The 26,511-nt window shown below is 37.7% G+C and overlaps 1 protein-coding gene across 1 annotated transcript in view; it reads left to right on the top strand.

Moving 5' to 3' along the window:
• LOC133516162 (tetratricopeptide repeat protein 39B-like) overlaps positions 1 to 25,212 on the top strand; it is a 47,374-nt gene extending 22,162 nt beyond the window's left edge. Inside the window, exons 4-15 of the mRNA XM_061848945.1 lie at positions 2,168 to 2,202; positions 2,310 to 2,411; positions 10,268 to 10,451; positions 10,652 to 10,809; positions 11,396 to 11,561; positions 12,874 to 13,035; positions 16,799 to 16,962; positions 18,642 to 18,803; positions 19,213 to 19,402; positions 19,721 to 19,881; positions 20,147 to 20,266; positions 20,881 to 25,212. Coding sequence (XP_061704929.1) covers positions 2,168 to 2,202; positions 2,310 to 2,411; positions 10,268 to 10,451; positions 10,652 to 10,809; positions 11,396 to 11,561; positions 12,874 to 13,035; positions 16,799 to 16,962; positions 18,642 to 18,803; positions 19,213 to 19,402; positions 19,721 to 19,881; positions 20,147 to 20,266; positions 20,881 to 21,013 — 1,737 coding nt within the window. The 3' untranslated portion in view covers positions 21,014 to 25,212. The remainder of the gene's footprint in view (positions 1 to 2,167; positions 2,203 to 2,309; positions 2,412 to 10,267; positions 10,452 to 10,651; positions 10,810 to 11,395; positions 11,562 to 12,873; positions 13,036 to 16,798; positions 16,963 to 18,641; positions 18,804 to 19,212; positions 19,403 to 19,720; positions 19,882 to 20,146; positions 20,267 to 20,880) is intronic.
• The last annotated feature ends 1,299 nt before the right edge of the window (positions 25,213 to 26,511 follow it).

The raw sequence follows: 26,511 nt of genomic DNA on the forward strand, positions 1-26,511 counted from the left end.
AAGTAGCAAGTACCAGGGCCTCATGAGTGACGAGGAGGTGTCGCCGACCGGCCGGCCGCGGCCCGGGGCGGGCCGGGCGCGTAACAAGGTATGCTCGCGCGTCTTGGCTATATACTTTTGCTGTAATTTGTTTACCTAAATTAAGATTTATTTTTGTTGACTCGTAGGAAAAATATTGTATGCAACGTTGTATAAGTAGGTCAAAAAATTCTCGTGGCGTATTCCTTTACAATGTTCGCCTACGCCTTCGGCTCCGGCTCACATTGTAACTCACGCCACTCGCCTTTTTTGACCCTTCTTATACAACTGTTGCATAAAATACTATTACCTACTTAATTTCATTCACAATGACATTTTTGGTACGATGCAGGACATATTTACCTACGTTATTAAGATAATAGAAAATATATGGTATATGTATGTATTATAATTTATAATACTATGTATTTATGCATGTTTGATAATAGTAGTATTTAGATAGTGACTTTTATCTTTCTGTCCTGTTTTTTCTTCCCGAGAGAATGCATTAAGGCATTAAGTCCGCCATTTGTACTTTTTGGTATTGTGCAATAAAGGTTAAATAAATAATCTTAATAATAGAATCATTATAGTTTGTGTGTATATATATAATATTGTGTATATAAGTAATATATATATTCACATTTTAATTAAAGTACATGTTCAGTATGGACGCGACACGTAAAGATTACACTAGTTGCAGAAAGTACCTTACATCGTATTTTTTTATACATATAGTTATCACTAGCCTCGTTCGTAACACTCACAACTTCGTTTTTAAAGGATGATAAACAGATGATGATTATGATGATGATTGATTCCTCGGGACTCACACTATCTCTATGCCAAATTTCATCTAAAGCGAAGAGGTAACCGACAGACACCAGACAGTCAGTTTCGCATTTATAATATTAGAATAAAAGACTAGAAAAGATTAGAAGAAAGAGAGAGGGATTCCAACAACCTAGGACAGGTTTTGACCTTGAACCACCATGAAACCATGAAGTTTGTTTTTTATGTATATCAATTATTTATATATTGTAGTATACACGGTGTTTTTTTTTTTAAGTCCGTTAATTTCAAGGGTGCGTTCCTGAGCTTAGATAACGTAACTTTCTGGAAGAAAGCGGTATTCTAATTTACTCCATTTTGAAGATAATGAATGAATTAGTTTTATCTGATAATTCTGTCTAATATCTGGAGTTTATTTCGGAGATAATTTTTTTTTTATCTTAGAAAGCCCTTACGAGTGTATAGACTTGCCTTAGGGCCTGTTTACACATTGATTAGTATTTAGTACGAGTGTATACATTTGCTACTGAACGCAAGTACTATCTCGGACGGTCGATATTCGAAATGTCATTGATATGTCGTAGTTTTCAACTGTTTGGTGGTTTAAATATAATGCCCATTTTACAACAACGCTATTTGTTACTTTTCGCGAAAAAAGAAACTAAAAGAAATGAAAATATAAATGAACTATGCCATTCAGTTTCCTTAAATGTACTTAGTCATACCCCGAAGTTAAAAGAGTTAAAAATTAAAAAAAACACCGTGTATGTATCGTTGTCTGAGTACCCCGAACACAAGCTTTCTGGAGCTTACTGTGTGGCTTAGTAAATTGTCTAAGAATGTCCTAAAATACCTATTTATTTATTTATTAAAATTTTCAAACATTTATGAAAGGGCTATGAATACGGTTTACTTGATTTAGAATCGATTTGATGATTACAACAAGCTCAAAACTAAACTTTTAACCGTATTGCAGTTCCTTCCTGCGTTAAACATTCACTTATTACTATGTGTCGTTTTCAAGCAAAAGGTACCATCGCCGCTTGCCATAAAGACGCTCTGACAGGTTATTCGTATAAACATACAAGCAAAATTCGTCCTTAGCGACAATGTGATACGTTTACAAGCGTCACGTATAATAGTTTGTTTATAATGATTCTGTGATTGTTATATTACGTCGTTGACTTGATATTGGATAATAATGCGTTCTTAAAGAGATGTGTAAGTTTTTGTGTATATGTATGTGTGTATAGGTACATTACTCTAAAATACAATCAAAAAATCATCTTTTGTTACTTATACAGTTTTACACTACAGCTGCCATCCACTATTTCATTTAAAAAAATTTTTTCTGCAGGACGAATTCCAAGATGCCGCCGAAGAGCAACTTGAGTAAGTGTCTGGGTTTTTCCACATTACCTAAAGAACAAAACAACAATTATTTTAAACGACTATGAGTAATACACGTCACGTTTTTCATTTTAAAATATCTCTTACAGGTATACCATGGATTTACAAACGGCCTTCGAAGAGTGTGAGGTTGCAATGAGAAAATTTTTCAATAACGACCTGGTGGGAGCGTCGAATATAATGAAACCTTGGTAAGTACGTACGTATTTCGTTTCTCACAAAACCCACACAAACGGACAATTTAAATACATGATGTAGCTAGAATCACCTAGCTACATATCGTGACTTTATCTATGAAAAGGGACCTTATTGTCGATTCTAGATTCCGAGATAAATCTCCAAAAATACATGTTTTATAAGCTTAGTTGCAAGAAATCACACTCGTGTTTTATTTAAGGCCACTCATCTTGAATCAGTTGCGTAAACTACTATTGTGCCTATGTAACTTCCAACACTAACATACTTTTTTGGAGTACTTATGTAAGTTTACAACCCATTTTCTCAAAAACGCCTTTTTGCCGTTTTGAGTTCCAACATTTTTTAACTATCTATTTATATCGGGTCTCTATTGTTTCCCATAAAGTTTAAGTCATAATGTATTGTTTGTCCGTATTTTCGTTAGCCATAATTCAGTTTTTCTCAGAAACGCGTAACTTCTCAGGATTGCCATAAAACAAACCTAACCTAACCTATAGCATAACCTAAGGAAATTCCTGAAAAATTAACGGTTTCAGAGTTATGACTAATGATAATATCATTACATTATGACTTTCAATAATTACTTATGGCAAACAAAGGGATCCGATTTATATCGTTTTTGTATGGATCGTTTACTTAACGCATGTAGATTATGGGAACACCAAGGGAAGCACATTTTTAGACTTTTTAGAGGTTATTTTATTAGTAATCTTCTTGGGTTCATCATCTTTTTTTTAGAAAGACTAAGTCTCTTCCGGCCAGACATACATAACAATATATGATTAGAGTTAACTTTTGGTATTACCCGACTTTCTAAACTACCCGAATACACCAATGTAATATACATATATCTAATAATGACTTCAACGACAAAATAAAAACATTATTGTATAAGGACAAACGGCACACCTACTCATCAACTTCCTATTTATATATAACCTTGAAGACCTTTTGGAACGTATGTGTTTACTATAAAGCTACCGTTGCTATTTATATTCGTATCAAAACCGATTAAAACATTAACTAACACATGCGATTAACAGATACATTCTCTAATAGTCACAAGGTAACGTAGGTTCAGGATAGGTTAAAATAACTAAAATGAGGCTTTACTTTTTTTACTCGATTTTTCATATTTATCATTTCATACCTCATGTTATATTAGATGTAACAGGGTAAAATGCAATACAAATCATAAATAGGACTAGGGTGTAAAACAGATTAATCCCCTATACTTAATGCTTCTAAACTTGTAAAATGCTGGTTCATAAACTTCAAATGCGTCACTATGAGTCATCTGGACATAATTCCCAATGACGTTTGGACGTTCAGGTTTTAAAACGTCTAATTTACCTAAATGAAACTCATAGCATGGCTCCATGGCATAGGCGTTCATTTAGTTAGGTAAATACAGTTAAGAGATAAGCGTTGTCATGTTCATTAGGTTCAGACGAATCCCTGCTAAGCCGTCCATATGTCCCTAAACCTTTTTCATCATGTTTAGAATTACTACACTTTACTAAATATTTGTATTGTACAATCCGAAAACAATTATAAATATTTATAAGTTAACGTGTGTGAGAAAAAGTGACGTACAGTCAACATCAAATACATAGTAGCGGCCAAAGTGGCCAAATATAACGTAACGTAACACACCTTTGCTATCACAGACATAAGGATGTGTTCCGAGGTTCACATATTGGGCCACCTTGGCCGTCACTATTTGACGCTGATTGTATACGTTCATACATACGATAATGGCACCCCTCCCCTACAAAATTCTGCAAAATCTAAATTCCATGGACAACCAGTAGGCTAGAAATTTGGACCAAAATCTCGAAAATTACGGTTATTGGCTCGATCATCTTTTTCTTGACATCTTGTGTCCCAACAAAACAAAAAATCATATCGATCAAAACCAAACTTTTGAATTTATCACGTGAATGTGTTATAATGAATCAACCCAATAGTCAATCTGAGTATGTATAACTTAAAAATTACAATTACCCTTATGCATGGAGTTTAAAGGGTCCAGCAGGCTAAGCGAACAAGAAGTGCCCCCAACGACGGATTTTGTCGATATTTCTGGTAGTGTACTGTTAGGTCCTAAGGACCCTCCATGCTTAACATCAGATCTCGATTCTCTTTTGTTTGCGAGTTATTCAGGATAACGTAAAATAATTAGGGTATCATTGAAAGTGTCATATTTTATAAACGATTCAAGTTACATGAACCAAACAAAATTATATTTGATAACAATAAAAAAAACTACAAAATGCATATTTTTTACCAACATCCTGTCCTTAAACTTCATTGCAAAAAATAAAAATATTTTTTTCCTTCCAATTTTTTTTTTACTTTTCGCGGAGGTACACCTCCAAAAAAAATATGCATGAGTAGCCACTAATTCCCACTACATACACATATAAAAATATTTGCACAAATATATAATATATTATACATGATTGTGCAACTGTTGTTTTAAGGGTTTCATAGTGAATTAGGGGTCAACGAGGAGACGACCATAGGTTCGCCATGTCCGTCTGATTGTCCATCCGTGGCCTTGCTCCGTGATCGTTAGTTCTAGAATGCTGCAATTTGGCCTAATAACCTACATGCTCATTAATGAATAATTTTTACAAGCAGTAACATTACTAGATATCTCATTTAATATAATCCGACTAAATTACATTTCAGCAACACCTCCATATTTCACAAAATAAATCAAGACATTATGCAACTTATACAATTTTTCTCTGCTCTTAAAGCTCTGCATCTTCTGCACATTTTTTTTATTCCACTGCATTTAAGCCTACAAAATTAACACACAATATCTAGGGACTATTAAAATTGATAACAAATTCTTAGGCAACTGTCTGTCTGGCGCTATCAACTATCTCAAGTAAAATGTGGAGCCAGCGTGACTAAAATAAAAATAAAAAAATACTAAAATAAAGTACTAATTTTTTATTGCTTTCCACAAAACCGGCAATATGTAGAATTGTGTAGCTTATTTTTTACTTTATTTACGGTTTAATATAGAGATTGACAGTCATTGTTAATTAACTTCTCTCTGCGCCAAGTAAAATATAACCCGACCAAGTAATGTATTGGCTATACCATCCATATTTAACAAACAAAATGACGTTTTGTAACCTTCTTATTTTGGCAAATATATACCGACACATCCGAGCATGCACATTGCGAATTGTGGTATTCTGGTTTTTCATCTTTCCAATATCTTGGTCGAATGTGTATTTGCGTCTCACATTTTGCTTAATGAGAGAGTGAGACGCAATGCACATTGGACAAAGACCTTAGACTAGTGGAATATCACCCGAAAAGAAGAATTGAGTCACCGGGTGGTCCGGAGGCTCCGGGAAGTCCGATTTTTACTCATAGCATGACCGGCTAGTGTCCGCTCCGAGCCCGCACCGGGCCACACCAGAGCTCCGGTGATGACGTAATGCTTTCCATAGAAAACGAAGCGCCGGAAGCTCCGGCCCGGCCCTGCCCCTGTGTAGCGTGAGTCAACCTTACATTATGATTATTTTACCTGATTTCCTCGCATGTTTGGAGAAAAGCACTATACATATATGCCTCGGCAGGAACAGCAATTCGTGGATACGTCTTCTTTGTCGGACGACGCGAAGCGAAATCGAAACTCATCCACGAATTGCCCTTTCCCGGCTTCTGCAATAATGTACTATTTAATCTTTTGCTAATGAAATCATAGTATCATAAAAATAAAGTTATGTTTCATAACTTTATTTACAGTATGCAAAAATTGCGAAGATATTTGACAACACGTTTTTCAGTAGATAAAGGTAAACTTTTGTCCTTTCGTCCACTTACCCATTAACCCACATGATCTCCCAGTAGCAGAAACGAAACTCGTCCACGAATTACCCTTTCTCGGCCCCAAAATCCTCCAATAATGTACTATTTTCCCATATATGTCTTCTGGATCATCATTCCCAAGGTTATCATACCCACTTGTTCCGAAGCACGCGAGGCCGAAGGCCGAGTTGCGAGATGTAAGTGCTCGCACGCGGATCATTTCTTGCTAGCAAAAGTATAACTGCATTACTTTTCCCTTTTGGAATAGTACATTACTATAGAGGACGGGAAACGAAGGGTTGCAGGCCAAGTTAGCGAGGTCGGATAGGGAGACGCGGCCGGCAACCCCGTTTCCCGCCGAGATTTGTATAGTGCGAGATTTGTGTTGTGTTCCTGCCGGTGAGTAAGGTTGCCAGAGCTCAACGAGGGGCGGGTTTAGGGTCGGCTGCGCGCATGTAACTCCTCTGGAGTTGCAGGCGTACATAGGCTACGGAGACTGCTTACCATCAGGCGGGCCGTATGCTTGTTTGCCACCGACGTAGTATTAAAAAAAAGTGCTTTTCTCAAACTTGCAATGAAATAATTTAAAAAATAGGATGATAATGATGATGATGATTGTTTCATGTCTTAATGTGATAGGTTATTCCGTGCGTGGGGTATTGAAGGGGAACAAAAATGTAATTATTTTGGCGCTATCACGCACGCCATTACGCTTTTTTTTCTTTCTTTTTTTTTGCGTTTTCTGTTGATACCGAAAGGGGAACGAAAATTTGATTATTTTTACGCTACGACGCACGGTTTAGGAGATACAGCCCTATAAAGATTTCTGCAAGACTGAAAAAAATAAAACTTTTTGGGGCTGTATATCCTAAACCGTGCGTCGTAGCGCAAAAATAATCAAATTTTTGTTCCCCTTCGAAGCCCTGAAATAATATTTAACAAACACAAATAAGAAAAAAAAGCGGCCAAGTGCGAGTCGGACTCGCGCATGAAGGGTTCCGTACCATTTAAGACGTATTAAAAAAAATCTACTTGCTAGATCTTGTTCAACATTTTACCACTTTGGACACACATTTTACCACTTTGGAACTGTCTCTCGCGCAAACTATTCAGTTTAGAAAAAAATGATGTTAGGAACCTAAATATCATTTTTGAAGACCTATCCATAGATACCCCACAAGTATGGGTTTGATGAAAAAATTTTTTTTTTAATTTATTGACGTATTAAAAAAAAACTATTCACTAGATCTCGTTCAAACCAATTTTCGGTGGAAGTTTGCATGGTAATGTATATCATATATTTTTTTTAGATTTTTCATTCTGTTATTTTAGAAGTTACAGGGGGGGGGACACACATTTTTTCACTTTGGAAGTGTCTCTCGCGCAAACTATTCAGTTTAGAAAAAAATGATATTAGAAACCTAAATATCATTTTTGAAGACCTATCCATAGATACCCCACACGTATGGGTTAGATGAAAAAATTTTTTTTTTTAAATTTTTATGACGTATTAAAAAAAAACTACTTACTAGATCTCGTTCGAACCAATTTTCGGTGGAAGTTTGCATGGCAATGTATATCATATATTTTTTTTAGATTTTTCATTCTGTTATTTTAGAAGTTACAGGGGGGGGGGGACACACATTTTTTCACTTTGGAAGTGTCTCTCGCGCAAACTATTCAGTTTAGAAAAAAATGATATTAGAAACCTAAATATCATTTTTGAAGACCTATTCATAGATACCCCACACGTATGGGTTTGATGAAAAAAATTTTTTTTTTTAATTTTTATGACGTATTAAAAAAAAACTACTTACTAGATCTCGTTCGAACCAATTTTCGGTGGAAGTTTGCATGGCAATGTATATCATATATTTTTTTTAGATTTTTCATTCTGTTATTTTAGAAGTTACGGGGGGGGGGACACACTTTTTACCACTTTGGAAGTGTCTCTCGCGCAAACTTTTCAGTTTAGAAAAAAATGATATTAGAAACCTCAATATCATTTTTAAAGACCTATCCATAGATACCCCACACGTATGAGTTTGATGAAAAAAGATTTTTTGAGTTTCAGTTCTAAGTATGGGGAACCCCCAAAATTTATTGTTTTTTTTCTATTTTTGTGTGAACATCATAATGCGGTTCATAGAATACATCTACTTACCAAGTTTGAACAGTATAGCTTTTATAGTTTCGGAAAAAAGTGGCTGTGACAGAATCGGACAGACAGACGGACATGACGAATCTATAAGGGTTCCGTTTTTTGCCATTTGGCTACGGAACCCTAAAAAACACAAAAAAGACAAAAAAATGAAAAAAAAAGCATACTGGCAGAATTTTGCTTATAGGTTTTTTACGGTTGAATGCCAAGACGTGCCATAATTTGACGTTTAAAAACAAAAGAAGGTTGCTTTACAGGCCTAGGTGTGTAAGACTGTATGAAATTCCTTTACATATCATCTTCACTCATCGCACCTGATATGTAGTATTTCCGGACCTAATTTGACGTAAGTCATGTCATCATTTCATAGCAAGTTTGAGAAAAACATATTTATTCTCAACAAAAACCATAAAACCAACAACAACAAATTGTACACCTCGGCGCCCTCGGGCCCCGCGCACCAAGCAAAATTTAGTACTTAACTTTAAGTATACTACGTAAAATATATAAAATACAAATACATTTTTTTTGTTTACCGTTCATTTACCGAGACAAAAAAAAAAAGTTGATGGACCGTATTATTTAAAGAACTGCGTAACTGCCAAAATCGCCCACGCATCTCACGATGAATTTTAGAGGTTGGATCCTTTTCGCTAGGTTACGTCCGACTTTGGTAGCAGCGGCAGCAGTCAGTCACAACGCCTACATTATACGCTGATTGCCTTCTACAAATCTGCATGGGCATAATTTGTTTATGTCGCGGTCGGACGGTGACAATTTATGCATATATTATATTCTATTCACACCAACCCCGTTGGAATTTTTAACAATACGCAGGTAACCCTATGACCTGAGCAACCACGTAACCACAATAAGTAGGTATAATAAGACACAAGTATTAACTTGCGGTACCTAACTGGATAACTCATTCTTTTTTTGTGATTATAAAGGATTTCGTACCTGAAGAGCGCCAACAGAACCCCGTTAAAAGCTTTTCTACTCCTCTTCTGTTATACATCAGTAGTAGAAATAATGACTTCATAAGTCGGAAACACGCGTCTGACACCCTTAATATAGTAACTTTCATAGACTACCAATACCGCTTAGCGTTGCTTGTTTAATCTCCGTAGGCTACTGTGGCCAAAATAAAATAAAAAGTCCAAAAATTTTATTTAGCAAATAGCAAGTACCAGGGCCAGGGCAATGAGGTGTCGTTGACCAGCCGGGCCAGCGCGAGCCGGGCGAAGAATATATGCTCTCGTATCTTAGATTGTATACTTTTGGATTGTTTACCTATATGATACTACTAGTTTAAAGTATTATTTCTGTTGACTCGTAGAAAAATTATTGTATGCAACATTGTATAAGTAGGTCAAAAAAAAATGCTCGTGTCGTACTCTTTTACAATGTTTTCCTACGCTCGCCGCTCCGGCTCACATTGTAACCTACGCCACTCGCCTTTTTTGGCCCTTTTTATACAACGGTTGCATAAAATACTATATGCTATCCATCAGTTTGACATTGGATTGCATTTCATTAAAGCCTATTTACTTACTAGTACCTATGTATTTACTTATTAGAAGGCAGTTGAAATATTGGCAGTGTGTTGTATAGCCGCTATAGCAACACAAAAAAAATGGATTAAAATTGCATACCGTTTTATTAGGCAGGCGTCCCAGAATTCATTTTCACCATTGTTCCGTAATGGAAAAGAAATTTTAATAACCAAATAAAGGGTACTCCTTACAAGAAATAGTCTAAAAGCTCTCCTTTCGAGAATCGGCTCTTTATTAGAAATTATATGACGTGTTTAGTCATATAATTTTGTATGTGTCTGTTATCTTGCAGGTGTCGCACGTCTCTGTACCATAGTCTTGGCATGTCCATCTTCGAGTTCATTCCCGCCATGTTGACCTTCGACCACGGGCAGATCAACCGCGCCCTGGCGGCGCTCAAAGTATGCATCTCCATCTGCAATCAGCATCGCAGGAACTTCTCACTCGTCGAGAGTATTGGCACTATGATAAGAAAGGTAAAATACTAAGGAATACACCTTCAAACAGTAGCACATCATCTGAGTAGCGGAATGTAGGACGTTTTAAAAAATTGAGATTGAAGATAAAAAGTAACACTTAACACACTTGAAAGGAGCAAGCAATAAAATGGCGACTCTAACGCGAGTCACGGAATGACTTTAATAATATCAAATATCAAGTATGTTGTATTTCACAGCCAAACTTTAGCACGTACACAGACTTAGAGGCGCACGCCGAACTATGCTACGCGGAAGCTTTGCTGCTCCAAGCCATGATGACTATTATGGAGGGGGAGGATCTTACCGGCCTTATCAAAGGCACCATCAAAGTCAAGAACTGCTACAATAGCTATAAGTAAGTAGCTATATAAGTCCCGCAGTTACCTACAGTATTTGAACTTCCAGGAACGTATATCGCTGGCAATCGGTTACATTTACATGCGTAATATCGATTCGGACTTTACAAGCTAGTGGAGTCTAACCGTGGAGTCTGCCACCTTGTGGCCTAAATAGAAAACTTGAGTTCGACATTGAAAGTTCACTTCAATAAGTAGATAGCTAGTAGATGCTGCTCCCAAGTCCCAACAGTTCACGCCCGTTCCCTGATACTACATACAAGTAGAGAGGAATTGTTAAAAACACTTTTATGGTAACACACTTTCCTCAGTTAAGCAGGACGATAGCAGTGACCCTCACCCTTATTTAAATGCAATGAAGCTAATCAAGCTAATTCGCTCTTCGCTGACGAGTCGACCGTTTAAGCAAATTTGTCCTTAGAATGTGCCTCTTCTGATTTAGCCGGGCAGGGCAACATAAAGTAACACAAAAATACTCTCGCGCTATTTTTCAGACTGTTGTTATGATCCAAAAATTGATAAATGTATACATTTTCCTCATTTCTTGCGTTACACCTGGAATAATTTTAAATGAACATGCTACAGAGACTGCGCCAAGATTCTTGCGCGCAAACAGTGGGAGAGTGAAACGTCACGGATACATTTCCATAGCGGCGTGCGCCTGGGCACCGCCACGTTCAATGTGATGATATCGCTGCTGCCGCCGAGGATCATCAGTCTGCTGGAGTTCGTCGGCTTTTCAGGAAATAAGGTAAGCCCCTCCCCTCGTGGATAAGTACGAGTATATGTACATAGCGGCGTGCGCTTGGGCATACCACGTTTAATTAGTGTTGGGTAAGACTCGAGTCCTTTGCTTTAAGAGGCTGTCAATATCGAAAGCAAGGACCGTCAGATGATTGATTGTGATTTTAATGGCATACCCATAAGCCAAAAATAAAGAAATAGAACCGTTTTATTGTAACTTTAAGACTAATCTTTGCAATTATTTTCTATCCAACCGATTTTGACCTATCGAGTACGGCCACGGTCTTTGAAATATAATGTCTCCCACTGCTGGGCAAAGGCCTCCCCCTTGATTTCCATTCGTCTCGATTTTGAGCAATCGCCGACCAATCGTTGAGATATGCGTCCAGGCCGTCCCGCCATCTCCGTCTGGGCACAGTGGGCACCCATACCGTGGTTATATTGGCTCACCTTTGTGGGTGCATGCGGCAGATATGCCCGGCCCAGTCCCATTTCAGCATAGCGGTCTTAGCTCCAAGATCAGTAATGCGCGTAGTTGAGCGTAGCGTAGACTTACGGATTCGGTCAATTCATTTTACTCCTAGTACGCTGCGCTCCCTGTCTCTTTCGCAAACCTTCAATTTGGTCTTTTGCGCCTCGGTGAGTGACCACGTTTGAGCACCGTAGGTCGACGACATTGTCATCAACATGTCGACGAGTTTTCGCTTTTAGGTCAGGGGAAGGTCGCCCTTCATAGACCAATAGCTCGTCCACGCGTTTTGGATCCGTCTTTCGATTTCTTTATCCTGTCTATGGCTGAAGGAGACTAATGGCCCAAACATCAATTTCTTAACTGTGTTACTATTTAATAATTGAGTCGAAGCTTGAGTTAAAAGAAAAAATTAAAACGCATTATTGCAATAAGGCACATAAATAATATAATAACGCCTATTTTTTTACTTTTAATTAAGATAAAACATGTGTGCAAAATTATAGATAGACAGTCTTTCTTCGGAGGTTGGAGTCCCTATGAGTAGGACTTAAAAAAGACTCAACAAACGATCAAACTCGGGACATAAAAGACAGAAGTTTTTTAAGCGCGTATTTTTTGTTTTACGAGAATGCTTGCTTTGCTTTCTTCAAATTAAAAAACTTGAATTGGCCCGTACGTTTAACGTGATATGTCACGCCTCTCCACAACACCTCTATGAATTATGAGTTATTTATTTATTTGTATCTAGATAATATTAGGCAAAAGTATCAATTTATACATTATGACCAAAGAGTTATCGTTTTGTGTTGAAATACTTAAAGTTAGCATCTGTGTCGTTTACCTACAGAGCTACGGTCTGACAGAGCTGGTGGCCGGCATGCGGTCCGCGGGCCTGCGGGCCGTGCTGTGTGAGCTCACGCTGCTCGCGTACCACCTTGTTATCTGCCACTTCATCGGCGCGCGGGGCGACCTCGACATCTGCCAGGAGATACTGGACAAGGAGCTCAAGGTACTGCTGTGGCTCCCTGTTGCGCATGCACTACTCTATGTGCATCTTGCGATATATTCAGATAGTTCAGATGCTGGTTAAAGACCCCTCCCAAAATTCGACAAGACGATCATCCTAGGCGAGTCGAGCAAGCCTAAATAAGCAACTTATCCCGCAGTCAAAGTACCATCAAAAACATAGTAATGTATGTAAAAAATGCAAATATCGCTACGCTGTTATTCTACTACAGAAAAAGTTTGAGATGTAAAGTCGTAAAATTTGTACAGTACTTATCTACCTATAAAAATGATGATCGATTAACTGTGAATGATCACTAACCAACTTAAGATACTTTGACTTACAATAAGTCTTAAACTACTAGACACAAAATATACGTGACATTATATGTAGCTTTGTTTCATTATAGTCTCTTGGTCACTGAAAATTCAGGCATATAGCTTTTATCCATAACGGTCGAAAATGCCGTGAATGGCTTCGAGAAAGGAGGGTATACGGCTATGCCTCGTTTGTTTCTTTTGCTCGTCTTGGCGGGAGCACTAACCCCAGACAATATTTCAAATAACATTTAACCATGAAATGTATCTTAAATACTCGGAAAACAATATCTAAATTATTTTGTTCCTTGCAATGTTTTAAACGCCTAAAAATCATGAAAATGAAGTAGGAGAGTCTAAAGCCCGACCTTCCTACGGGTCATAATCTTAAAGTTAAGAGTATGGAATGCAATCTCGAATCAAGTTATTAAGAACCTCGAATTAAGAACCTTATCGGCCACAGTTGACCTTGGCACTAAAATAAAGAATAACATAGACTCTAGAAACATCGGGCTTGGAGTGTTCGTCGACTTAAAAAAAGCATTTGATACAGTCAGTCATCCCATGCTCCTAGATAAACTACGGCATATTGGAATAACTGGCAAGGCTTATGGCATTTTTGAATCATATCTGAAAAATAGATATCAAGTAGTCAAGTTAGGTGAATATCAAAGCGATCCGTTACCTATAAATTGTGGCGTTCCGCAGGGCTCAATTTTGGGCCCTTTGCTCTTTTTAATTTATATAAATAACCTCCATGAAGCTGGATTACAAGGACATCTTACCTTATATGCGGACGACACGTGTTTATTTTATTTCGGCGATTCTGTACACAATATCTTACAACAAGCACAAAACGACTTAGACTTACTATCTAATTGGTTCCAACAAAATTTACTTACCATAAATACCTCTAAAACGTGTTATGTAGTATTTGCAGCCAAAAACAAAAATATCGAACAAATTCAAGATTTATATATAAACGGAGATAAAATATTAAGAAAAGACTATGAAAAGTACCTAGGTTTGACTTTAGACAGTAAACTTACATGGAAGCCACATATAGCTAATATAAAACCTAAAATTACATCGTTAACAGCAGCAATGCGCCACATAAGTAGTTATCTTCCAAAACAAACTCGTGTCAACATTTATAATTCTTTGATTAAGCCTCACTTAGAATATTTAACCGAATTATGGGGTAATGCAGCAGCGTCCAACATAAAAGATCTTCAAATTGCACAGAACAAAATTATTAAGGTCCTTTTTCATTATGACTATCGAACGCCAACTAAAACATTATACGAAAAAAACAAAAATAATGAACCTCAAACAAATATACTCGTATAAAACCTGTATCCTAATACGTAAAATATTAAACAACGAAATACAATCAGAAATTAAATTTAGCAAAAAGAGTAAATTCCAAAGGATGAAACTCAGAAATGCTGAAAGCCTAGCCTTACGTTTTCCCAGAACCCGATATGGGACTTGTAACTTAATGTACGATGGTGCCAAATTGTATAATAGTCTACCGACAACCATAACAGATATAAAAAGTTTCAGCAAATTCAAATCGAAATTAAAAACATACATAAAAGACAATATTCAATAATAACACTTTAGTTATCTGAACCTTATTTAAAATCACCTCGCATACTCTATAGTACTTCCTTTAACTTAATTATTCTTGTGCAAACTAAATATATAAACAACTAAACATAAACATATGTACTTACTAATTATTAAAGATTTAACTAATCTATCAAATAAGTCTGCATGCTTGCTTACTGCTAATATATTATATGTATAGTTAATTGTTGTCTTATAAGTGAAATTTTGTAATTTCTTCAGACAATAAATACTCTTTAAACCGAAGTTTAGCGATTCGAGATCTCCTGCGAAAAATCTATATCAAGATCGTTTATTGCAAACCATGGTACAATAACAATATACATAATGGATATATACAGATGATTACTATAACTAGCTTAAATCTATAATAGGCCCCTGAGGCATTGTACCAAGGATGCTGGTGGCAGTTCCTTGTTGTATCGCAGTACTGATACATTGTGCGAGGAAGCCGCCAGCTCTTCGGTCACCAGTTACGTGAATCAGACGCTTCGCCATTTCTGCAAAAAACATGTGCGCGCTGGGCCTTGAAACGGCGGCGTTGAAACTCTAGGTCCATCCTAGAGTTTCATGGCTAAATATTACAAAATGGTATTATCTACCGAGGCTGTTATATTTATTACGTTTCAAAATTTTGCCGCTTATCTTCGCTGGGCCCGCTTTTACATTAGTCCGTTGGAGGTGGGACGGTGCCAGTGTGTCTACGCAGGTAGCATCCCACACTAACATCCATCCCAAGCTCCAAGGAACGAAGGTCACTCTATCATGTCTCTTGCCATCATCCATGATAACGCCAGTCGCCTCAAGAAGAGCAGGCACATTGATGGTGGCAAGATACCGATGCATTGTGTCAGTAAGCGATGCATGTCTTGAAAAACGACCTGTACTTTTTTGTCAAGATAATCCATGGTTTCCCAGTCGGTCGACGTCTGTGCCACAAGAGCATATACATATGTGGCGTACATACCGAATATACGGTAATCGAGATTGAGTGTTTCAAGATCGAGATTAATCTCGTAAAGCAATTAAAAGCGAGTTGTAGAAAAATCCCGAAGAATTCAGTATAATAGTACCTATTTAAGGTATTTGCTACACGTCTATCTTTAAAATGTCGTTCTAGAACTTCAAAATTATATCGACCAAGATTGCAAAAATTTAGACTTCTTGCCAACGAGATCGCATCTCGAAAAATCGCTCAAGGTCTCGCAGTGTCCAGATCTTGCGAGATCGTGATTGCCTTGCCTAGTTACAAGGGTCACGAAATGGCGGACCGCGGTTCGGATTCGGATCGCCGACCTAAATTTTTTTTTACTGATTTAACAAACTCAAGTAGAAACGGACCGCGACGGTCATTTTCGTTTAAAAACCGGACCCCCGACGAAACTAATTGGTGACCCCTGGCCTATCAAGAGGTCCCTACTACTACTAACTAGTAACTAAGGCTAAAAGATGTGGTGGAATATGTCCGCAAGAAGATTCGTTACGAGCTGAAAGTATTCCAGCTGCGATCGTGGCATTACGTGCACTTCAGCTCGTTTGTGGTGCGCGTCCCGCGGCCGCTGCTGAAAACCATCGCGAGCGCGGACTTCTGGCCGAAAGGTGTGATATTTCGGCGGTTTCGTGGGAATCTGCCAAATCCCGCACCAGAACAGGTGGCGCAACCGAAAACTGCGTCGTCAAAATGATATTTATATTTTAAGATTTTTATTATTGTATGTATGTTACTGTAAGGTACCCCATATGTATATAGGGGCCATAGTTGCCTGAAAATAAATGGTATTTAATTTTAAGGCGTTGTCTAATTACCGGTCTTTCAGGTGTACCCGGATGGTGTATGGTTCCTGCTGTTTAAAGGGCGGCTCGAACTGATGCGAGGCATGTTCAACCCCGCCATAGTCACGTACAACTTAGCCATAGACAGCCAGGACATGTGGTTGCAGTTCCGACATGTCTGCTACTGGGAGATCATGTGGGTTAATGGGTAAGTGGACTAAAGGACAAAAGTTTCCCTTTATCTACTGAAAAACGTGTTGGCAAAATACCTTAGCAATCTTTGCATACTGTACCTAAATAAAGTTATGAAACATAACTTTATTTTTATGATACTATGATTTCATTAGCAAAAGATTAAATAGTACATTATTGCAGAAGCCGGGAAAGGGCAATTCGTGGATGAGTTTTCGCTCCGCTTCGCTTTCGATTTACGACATTTACGACATTACGACAAAGAAGACGAATCCACGAATTTGCACATCCTGCCGAGGCATATATAGCGCTTTTCTCCAAACATGCCAGGAAAACCGGTAAAATAATCATAATTTAAGCACCAGCACTCAAATCGAACCTTCATATCAAAAACAATTTCCCTTTTTAATTATTTTTTAAAAGTTAAAGGGTCAACTATTCAGCAAGTTACATAAACTTTGATTTTATTAAGCCGTATTCGCACGATCATACACAACGGTCTTACATGACTCTATCCTATAGCTTGAAATGATGCTGATTGCGTCGTGTAGACGCAACCCGCGGCTGTATTAATTGGCTGTTTGCGTTTTTCTTAGTGATTATATGTTTTTAAAATGTAAAAAATCAATACATTAATAACTTCCCGTCCGTTATTGTCGTGTTTTACAATAATGGTTTGATTTTTTAAATTTGAGTTTGACCATAACGAAGAAGCATATTGGAGAAAATGTTTATTAATAGACTAGCAAGATACTTTGATGAACTGAGAGCAAGAAATTTTGATGAACTGCGACCAACGACCGGTCTGGCCTAGTGGGTAGTGACCCTACGTATAAAGCCGATGGTCCCGGGTTCGAATCCCGGTAAAGGCTTTTAATATTTGTGTGATGAACACAGATATTTGTTCCTGAGGCATGGGTGTTTTCTATGTATATAAGTATGTATTTACCTGATGAATTTGGGGCTAGGTCGATCTGTGTAAGATTGTCTACAAATATTTATTTATTTAAGTATTATCATTTATCTTATCAATGTATTTTTAACAGTTATATTGAAAAACAAAATGGTATGTAATTGTAGATACAGTCGCTCTTAAACATATCTTAGCAACCATGCTGATATGGCCTGAGGAGTTAGGATATTCAACGAAGCCGATATGGCCGGAGGAGTTAGGATATTCAACCACGCAGATATGGCGGGAGGAGTTAGGATATTCAACCATGCTGATACGGCCGGACGAGTTAGGATATTCAACCATGCTGATACGGCCGGAGGAGTCATGATATTCAACCATGCTGATACAGCCGGAGGAGTTAGGATACTCAACTATACCGATATGGCCGGAGGAGTTAGGATATTCAACCACGCAGATATGGCGGGAGGAGTTAGGATATTCAACCATGCTGATACGGCCGGACGAGTTAGGATATTCAACCATGCTGATACGGCCGGAGGAGTCATGATATTCAACCATGCTGATACGGCCGGAGGAGTTAGGATACTCAACTATGCCGATATGGCCGGAGGAGTTAGGATATGTTTTGCCACTTTGGTATTGTAATACCCCACCCTTAGCAAGCTCTAAAGAGGCGGCCATATGATGTCTTTTTATTCATTATTACAACATATTTTGTTTTCCTCCAAATTGAGCTTTGGTTTCTTGGTTCCTATGAAAATTGAGCTCGTTTTTTTTAGGTTAAAAATGGATTGGCGGCAAGCGGCAGTGTATGCCAACAAGCTAATGGAGGAGAGCTCGTGGTCGCGGACGATCTATACCTACACCAAGGCCGCGCTGCTGCTGCAACTAGGGGAAGACCTGAAGCTCGGGGAGCGACAGCAGTGCAACGATCTTATGAGGTTTGTTTACATATTTGTTAAACTGAGACTGATACCTTAAGTAATAATAAGTGGCTTATCAAGTTATCATGTTTATTTACAAAAAACTAATATTATTTATTGAACATTTTTAAATGTCTTCGTTTTATGGAATTAATCAGCAGTACAGTGTTGTTTTTCGAGAACAAATGCAGATACTATAACACTTGACCGGATCATTTGAAGAGTCTACTTATTCAAGATCTAGCTGAAACCAATAGTGAAGTTATAAATAATTCAAAATCGGCTCGAAGCCATCTTCAAGAAATCGGGTAGACACCTAAAAAAATTCATGAGGAATTGAGATTCTGGTTAACTATTCGAAGCTTGTTTATTTTTGTGAATAGATGGATAAAACTATAACTGTAGCTGTTATTGTTCTTTCCCACAGAAACGCGTCTTACTACAAGCAACGCATCGCAGGCAAATCGCTCCCGATGGAGAAGTTCATGATCAAACGTTGCGCGCGCTACAGCACGCAGGGCCACCAGCTCGTGCTGCCCGCGCTGGAGCTGCTGTGCCTGTGGAACATGTTCCCGGTGCTCGCGCGGCACGAGCGCGCCGCGCAGGATGTGCTCAAGGTCGGTCTAACTCCCGTGCTCGTCTCAACAGTAGAGGACGACCTTTTAGCTCAGACAGTTGGTGAGATAGTTGGCCTGTAGATTTCAAGTACCTAGTAGGTATAGTTTAAGCTACTTAAGATATAATCTTAAACTTATATTCTTACAAAGCATAATACAAATTTTAATCCTCACCGTAATCCACCATAAAAAACTACTTATCAATCGTCTGAATAAGCGGTAGAACTTATGGAATTAAAAAGTCTGAACATTTTTACTTGAGTTTGAGTCTTTCGTCGACCGGTTTTTATATATTATGCTGTATAACTTTATTTGCAGTTAATAGAAACTACCCGCGACCGCCTGGACGCTGGCCCTAAGGAATGGATGGCTGGCTACGAGGCCGACAACCGCGCGCTGCTATGGTACCTGCACGGGTGCTGTCTCTCCGCCATGGGCCTCCCGCGCCTCGCCCTGGACTCGCTTGACTCCGTTATGCTGTGAGTGTTGTCAGTCGGCTCGTTGGTGAATGGTAGCCTTAACATTTATCTAATCTAAGTCTAACAATACGTACAACAGTAACATAATCTTCATTGAATTCATTAATATATTACGAGTATCTATAAGTTGATCTTGATATAATAAAAGCTGCTGCAAATTACGCTTCGGGAGTTACTTACACCTATCTAGACTTTCTATGATTTTTTCCTAGTGACACTGTTGTGTTCTTGTCATCAAAGTTATAACAAATGTTATGTAATTTAGGTTGAAGAACGAGATCAAAGAGGACACTTTCCTGCTGCCGTATGCGATGGCCGAGATCGCCGTGTGTTACCATTACTTGGGCGACGATGACCGCGCCCTGCAAATACTCACTGACACCAGGTACTGACTGGCCCACTTGCAAGTGTATAAAAAAACTTATGTTTATATATATTCAGACCGAAAAAAGCTTTTATTTAACTAGCAAAAGGAAGATTTCGTTTTTTAGGAAACTCTGGCACCTAGCCGCCGCCATACAATCGAAGTTACGCTCTAATTTCTAAAAAAACATTCTTAAATAACATGAAAATTGGCATTAACATATATTGACGTGAGTATACATACACAGAAATTATTTAAGAGTCCGCAGCAGGCTCGGTTCTCCATACAAATGTGGTTACACTCTCATTTTAAAACGACTATCTAGATTGCTCTGAAACTTTGTACTTAACATAGAATAAGGTATATCTATGCCTGTAATTAGTCTACGTAGCTTCAGATACCATTGTAAAAAAATACAGCGAATTTAAGTTTTTCATACAAAACTTGTTTTTGCTCTATTTAAAATGAATTGTATGGGAAGGTGAAATTGCGCCGAGCTTGCTGCGGACTCTTGAGCATGTCATTTAAAAAAAAGCAACGATTTTTAAACGACTGTGTATGGGGGCAGCTGTACATTTTATAGATATATACTGTTATTCAACGGTGTGCGAATAATATTTTTGTTTTCTTTACAGGAAAAAGTATTCCGGATACTCACTAGAATCGAGGCTTCAGTTCCGTATGCACTCAAGGATGATCATGATAAAGGAAAAAGAGCAGAAAAACAAAACTGAATCCATAAAAAAAAAATGCGTCGTAAAGTTGTAATGTAGTAATAATGTTGATTACGATGACGGTACTTTGCTTAGTTTAAAAACGTGATTGTGAGTGTTCCTCATTTCTACATAATGCGAAAATATAGTGCCGATATCAAAAGGTCTGCGGAAACAGAGACTGTTGTTAATCCCCGCAGCAGACTGGGATATCAAGTCTCTGTCTTTTTGTATGACCATATAAGGACATAAACACTTCACGCCAATAAAAGGGGCCTTCTGGGCTACCCCATACAGCTCACGCACGCTCCTTGAGTCCGTATCGTATAACATTGCAGGTGGTTATGAGCTTAGCAAGATGTCTGGAGTTTAATTAATCTTAGTCAACTGTTATGTTAAATATTGTCGTTATATTTGTAAACTACGTACTTGACGTAGAAATAAACCTTCAAAGGACTATGCGTCAAAATGTTCATTCAAATATGAATATATGTACTTCATTTCGTTATATGGGCACCAAGCGGAAATCCATTGCGGAACTGAGATATTTATATTTTTTAATCACACTTGCTCGATAAAGATCCTATTTCATGCAGGTATACTGAAAGACTAAGGCATGTATTGCTTCCCGCGACGACGACGACGCTGACGTTTATAATTTACATTTTATCTTAAAAAATATTCAATTTGTTCATAGCTGTTTAAATTACAATAGTGATGAAAAACATTGTCTATAACTCCGGGGCTAAGAATTTTACAAACTCGAATCTTTAATGCACTCCAACATGCGGCTGTCGTGCATCTAAAGTTCATCAAAAAATTTTACTTACCCCCCCGTTGCACAATGTACAACATGTCATCATCCTTATTACCTACACAATAGAGTCCACCGCTAGGCGAGTGAGGCGAATGGTTTGCTGCGCTTGCTGCGGTGCGCACACATCTACCCTGCAGCAATTAATTTACTTTCTTAGACTCTATTGCATAGGTAATAAAGGTGATGACTGATGACATTTTGACTAAAATACAAATATCTCCGTTCTGCAAGGAATTCCCCTTGCTGCCCATAGAACGAGATGAAGTACATAGAAATACCCATCTAATGACCACTTTCACTTATGATCGTTTTTGGACCAGGCTCCATACAAAGTTGCCAATGATCCATTATAAGAGATGCTACTAGTTGAAAACTATAAATATAAATAATATAAATAAATAAATATAAATATTATAGGACATTATTACACAAATTGACTAAGTCCCACAGTAAGCTCAATAAGGCTTGTGTTGAGGGTACTAAGACAACGATATATATAATATATAAATATTTATAAATACTTAAATACATAGAAAACACCCATGACTCAGGAACAAATATCCATGCTCATCACACGAATACATGCCCTTACCAGGATTTGAACCCGGGACCATCAGCTTCGTAGGCAGGGTCACTACCCACTAGGCCAGACCGGTCGTCAAACAAACTAACTAAAACAAACTAACTAACTAAACTATGTACAAAGCTACGTATCTAAAGTCTACAAATCTTTCGGGTTCCTTGTGAGGTACCGTGTACATATATGTCTTTGATATTCCGTGCGAGTGCATTCTTTCTATTCCTTGACATAATGAATTAGAGTTTCTAACAAAGAATTATTGATTGCAGAAAACATTGTGCCACCTAGTTTGACAGTTGACATACATGGCGCTGTACTGCGTCATCAGTTTTGTTGCCACCGGATTGTCAAAATGAACCTGTTTCTAATAAGGTCGCTTGTAGACGTTTGGCGTTTTCACCGGACATTTGTCCGCGTTCGGCGATGAAGTCTTGTTTTCTTGGTTGTAGCTGTCGGTAGCCACATACAAAACTGGACGTAGTCGCGTAACACAGTCCGTTGTCCGGCGAAAATACCGGACGTCTACAAGCTACCTAAGTATGTTAGAAAATGGATCCATCGACATATATAAGAATTATAGTTTAAAGAATCAACTAACAGCATTAGTGAAAATATTAGTACAAATTCGAATCAATATCAGTAAAGTATATGACATCAACAATCTATGTAGGAAAACGAATAGCGAGTAACATGTAGGTTTAGCTCAGGAGCGTATCTACTTATCTAGGTAGGCGAGGTAGACTAGGAACCCATCCCTCTCTAATTAATACAGTTTAAAAAAACGGGTAGTCTATCTAGACTGTCGCAGCGCCCCAGTGCTAAGCCTATTGGTTTGTTTAAGGAATAAGAGACTATATCCCCCTTATTCATAAACGTCTACTAAAGTTAACAAGCCGCTAATAATCTTTTGTCCCTTTCCGACGTCTTAGTATGATGGAAAGGAACAAACGATTATTAGCGGCTTGTTAACTTTAGTAGACGTTTATGAATAAGGGGGATATCTAATGTAATATTGAATTCAAAACCTATTTTATTTACTTATATTTAGAAAATTATGAGGATAGTTCTTGTAATTTAAAAAAACCAAATTCGATAAATACAACCAAATAAATGAATATTGTAACAACAAATTGTTTTGTAACTTTTTGCCATCTTTGTATTTAATTTATTATTTGCCTGTCTGAGCTTGTAATTTTTTTTAATGTGCTTAAAATGTGCCTTTGCATTTAAGATATATTTTAATAACTATAATGAAAAGGGAAGTCCCTGAATGAAGTAGTTTTATATTTACTTTAAAGGCCTTATACGACTTAGGCCTGAACCTATTAGTGAAAAAAAAAACTATTAAGGCACTAAACAACCATTTTTCCTATAGGTAATTGTCGAATGAAAAAGGCGCTACTACAACCATAAATTCGTGTGAATAATTCCCAAAAGGAGCTACTTAGATCCAACTAGAAAACATTTTAATTTCCACGATTCCCAGACTTAGGTTGAAAGACAATTAAACTGTCCCTACAGAATAGTATAGGTAATACTTACGTGTTCAGGTTTGGCTCTCTACTATTTCTTGTTTTTAAATAAGTGGTAAGAATAAATATGTAAGTATATTTTTTTAAACTGTTCGTATATTTTTGCTACTAATACGTATTTAGGGAACATGAATAATCAAGTTAGTTTGTTTTTTAAATATATTATTCACTCTGGATCATAGAGAAAGTTGTTCAAAATGTTTTTTTTTTTTTCCTAAAAACTACCATTTTTACGCTTAATCTTATAATACTTTTATCACTTGATCGAATTTACCATTTTTTAATTGCCAGTAATCCAAGGGTTTTTTTTTTCAGTTGTTAGCGTGACAATTAACATTTCGACTTGAAATCTAGTATCGTGGTTACTATTGTTATTTATTTATTATACTTGCTAATGTGATATAGGAATAAGAAGTGTTTTTATTAGACAAAGAGCTGACAGTAAAAAATAAAGTCATTAAAGTTTGTTAAAAAAATGAAATGTGTTAAGGGGTTAACATTTCGTCTACTAGGTATTGTAATATGTTGGCCAAGGACCATCGTACAGTCATTGATGTTGGCGGTTTAAAACATGAACTTAATATCGACATGCTTAAGTTAAATATAGGGATGCACTGACCAGTGCTAAAGCATACCTGGGGATAATTATTATAGTTGTATTCTGGCATATGTCTGGACTATCAATATGCCTATAGGTTACAAAAGAATTGGGCTAGATTAGCAGCTACACTTTGTTGTGTTCTTATACTTAAATAGATACTATGGAAGCAAAAATATCTAAAGTAACTTTCAAACTAGTCTACGTGACCTTCTGGTAATACAACACTTATCAACCGTCACAGTGACGTGATTATGTTATATTTTCAACGTTTTAAATAAACCACTCTATTCCTTCTGAACGCCCCATTATCTAATTTCGAATTTTTTCTGCCAGCTCTCCGTTTGTAACATTCAAGGACATCCTTTTAGTAAATATTCAAAGAGTCAAATTTTACGATTTTTCTGTTGTCTTAAGATTACATATGTATATGTTTTAGAAAATAAAAATGCTATTTACAGTACATATGGTGCTACTTTAACGCACTATTTGCATATTACGTTACTGTGTCGAACATTTAAAGGCTCATATGTACTGTAAAACGTACGATCCATTTGCGAATAGGTAATTCGCAACTCGTGCCGATTTAAAACACTCCCTTCGGTCGTGTTTTAATTTATCGCCACTCGTTTCGAATTTCCTATTTTTCGCACTTGTATCGTAATGTTATATGTTGGGGCAATCGGTGTGTATTTTTATCTGATTAAAATAAAATTATTTAATTGCCTTTGTTATAGTTTTCCTTCTTCATCAAATTGATAAAACCCGCATGCGTTTTAGGTAGCTTTGTAGTTTTTAAATATTCGCTATGGTTTACTATGGTGCCGCCCTATGCCCTGCGCCATCCAATGAGAATTACGCGCACATTGCCTTTTATTTACATACATACCAAATTTCAGGACTGTCCAAGAAATTTCGAGGTTTGTTCTATTCCGATTGTGCTAATATGTTAAGTCGAAGAATAAATCGTGCCTAGAATTTGACAGCTCAGAATTGATGTCGCTGGCGCTGTACGATCACCTACATTCACACATTTAGAATGACTATTACCTACGCTAAAAGATAATTGAAGTGTGCAAAAAAGAAACCATCACGTATATACGTACCTATGCATGTCAGTGGCCGATCGTAAGATCAGACAGATAGTTAAATTCTTAGGCATATCGTGAAACGTGAAAGTCTTCCTCGTTCCCTGGATCGAAGGAGCCCCGCTACGCGAACTATTTGCGCTCCGTGGCGAACGAAACGCAACTGTCACTTTCGCACTAATAGGAAAAGTGATAGAGAGATATAACTACGCTACGCTACGGAGCGTTAACGATTGGCATGTTGGCTACGCGGTCTGAAGCAACCTAAAGAACCTACCAATATAAGTAAAATACCTACATATTTGTTAGATGTTAGATGCTAAAACATTACACAGGAACATTACGATCGGCCGCCGACATATACATTTAATGAGTGGGAAAGAGTCAGGACAAAAACACAGATGAAGAAATCGGCCACGAGCATGTCGGACCATGCTCAGTGTAGCGTTACGCTTACCACTGTTACCATTCTGTCAGAACAAATCAAACGGGGGCTATTATTAAGTATCACGTACATTACAAGCGGACAAGGAGATCCAAACGCGGAAATGGCATTGGATTGGGCATATCCCCAGGAAGCCTGACACCCACCTATCCAAAGTGGCCTGGAAGATGCCCGGAAAACGGAAACATGGTCGCCCTAAATTTACTTGGCGCCGTTCCGTGGAGCAAGAGTTGGGTGTATTGGGGATGGGGTGGGAGGAGGTTACCCAAGCTGCCCAGGACCGGAGTCAGTGGAAGAAAATATTTCGAGCCCTACACCCCAGCAGGGGATAACAGGATGGAAATAAGAAGAAGACATTACAAGCATAAGGGACTAAGGCTACTACTTTCGCATCGCTTTGTACGTCTAGATAGTATTGGTGTGTAATAAAATACTATGTGGGTTTTTGACTACATTTAAATCACCACCCCCACCCCTATCTTGCCCCAGGGGA

The sequence above is a fragment of the Cydia pomonella genome, chromosome 1 (assembly GCF_033807575.1).
Source record: "Cydia pomonella isolate Wapato2018A chromosome 1, ilCydPomo1, whole genome shotgun sequence".
NCBI classification, from domain to species: Eukaryota; Metazoa; Arthropoda; class Insecta; order Lepidoptera; family Tortricidae; genus Cydia; species Cydia pomonella.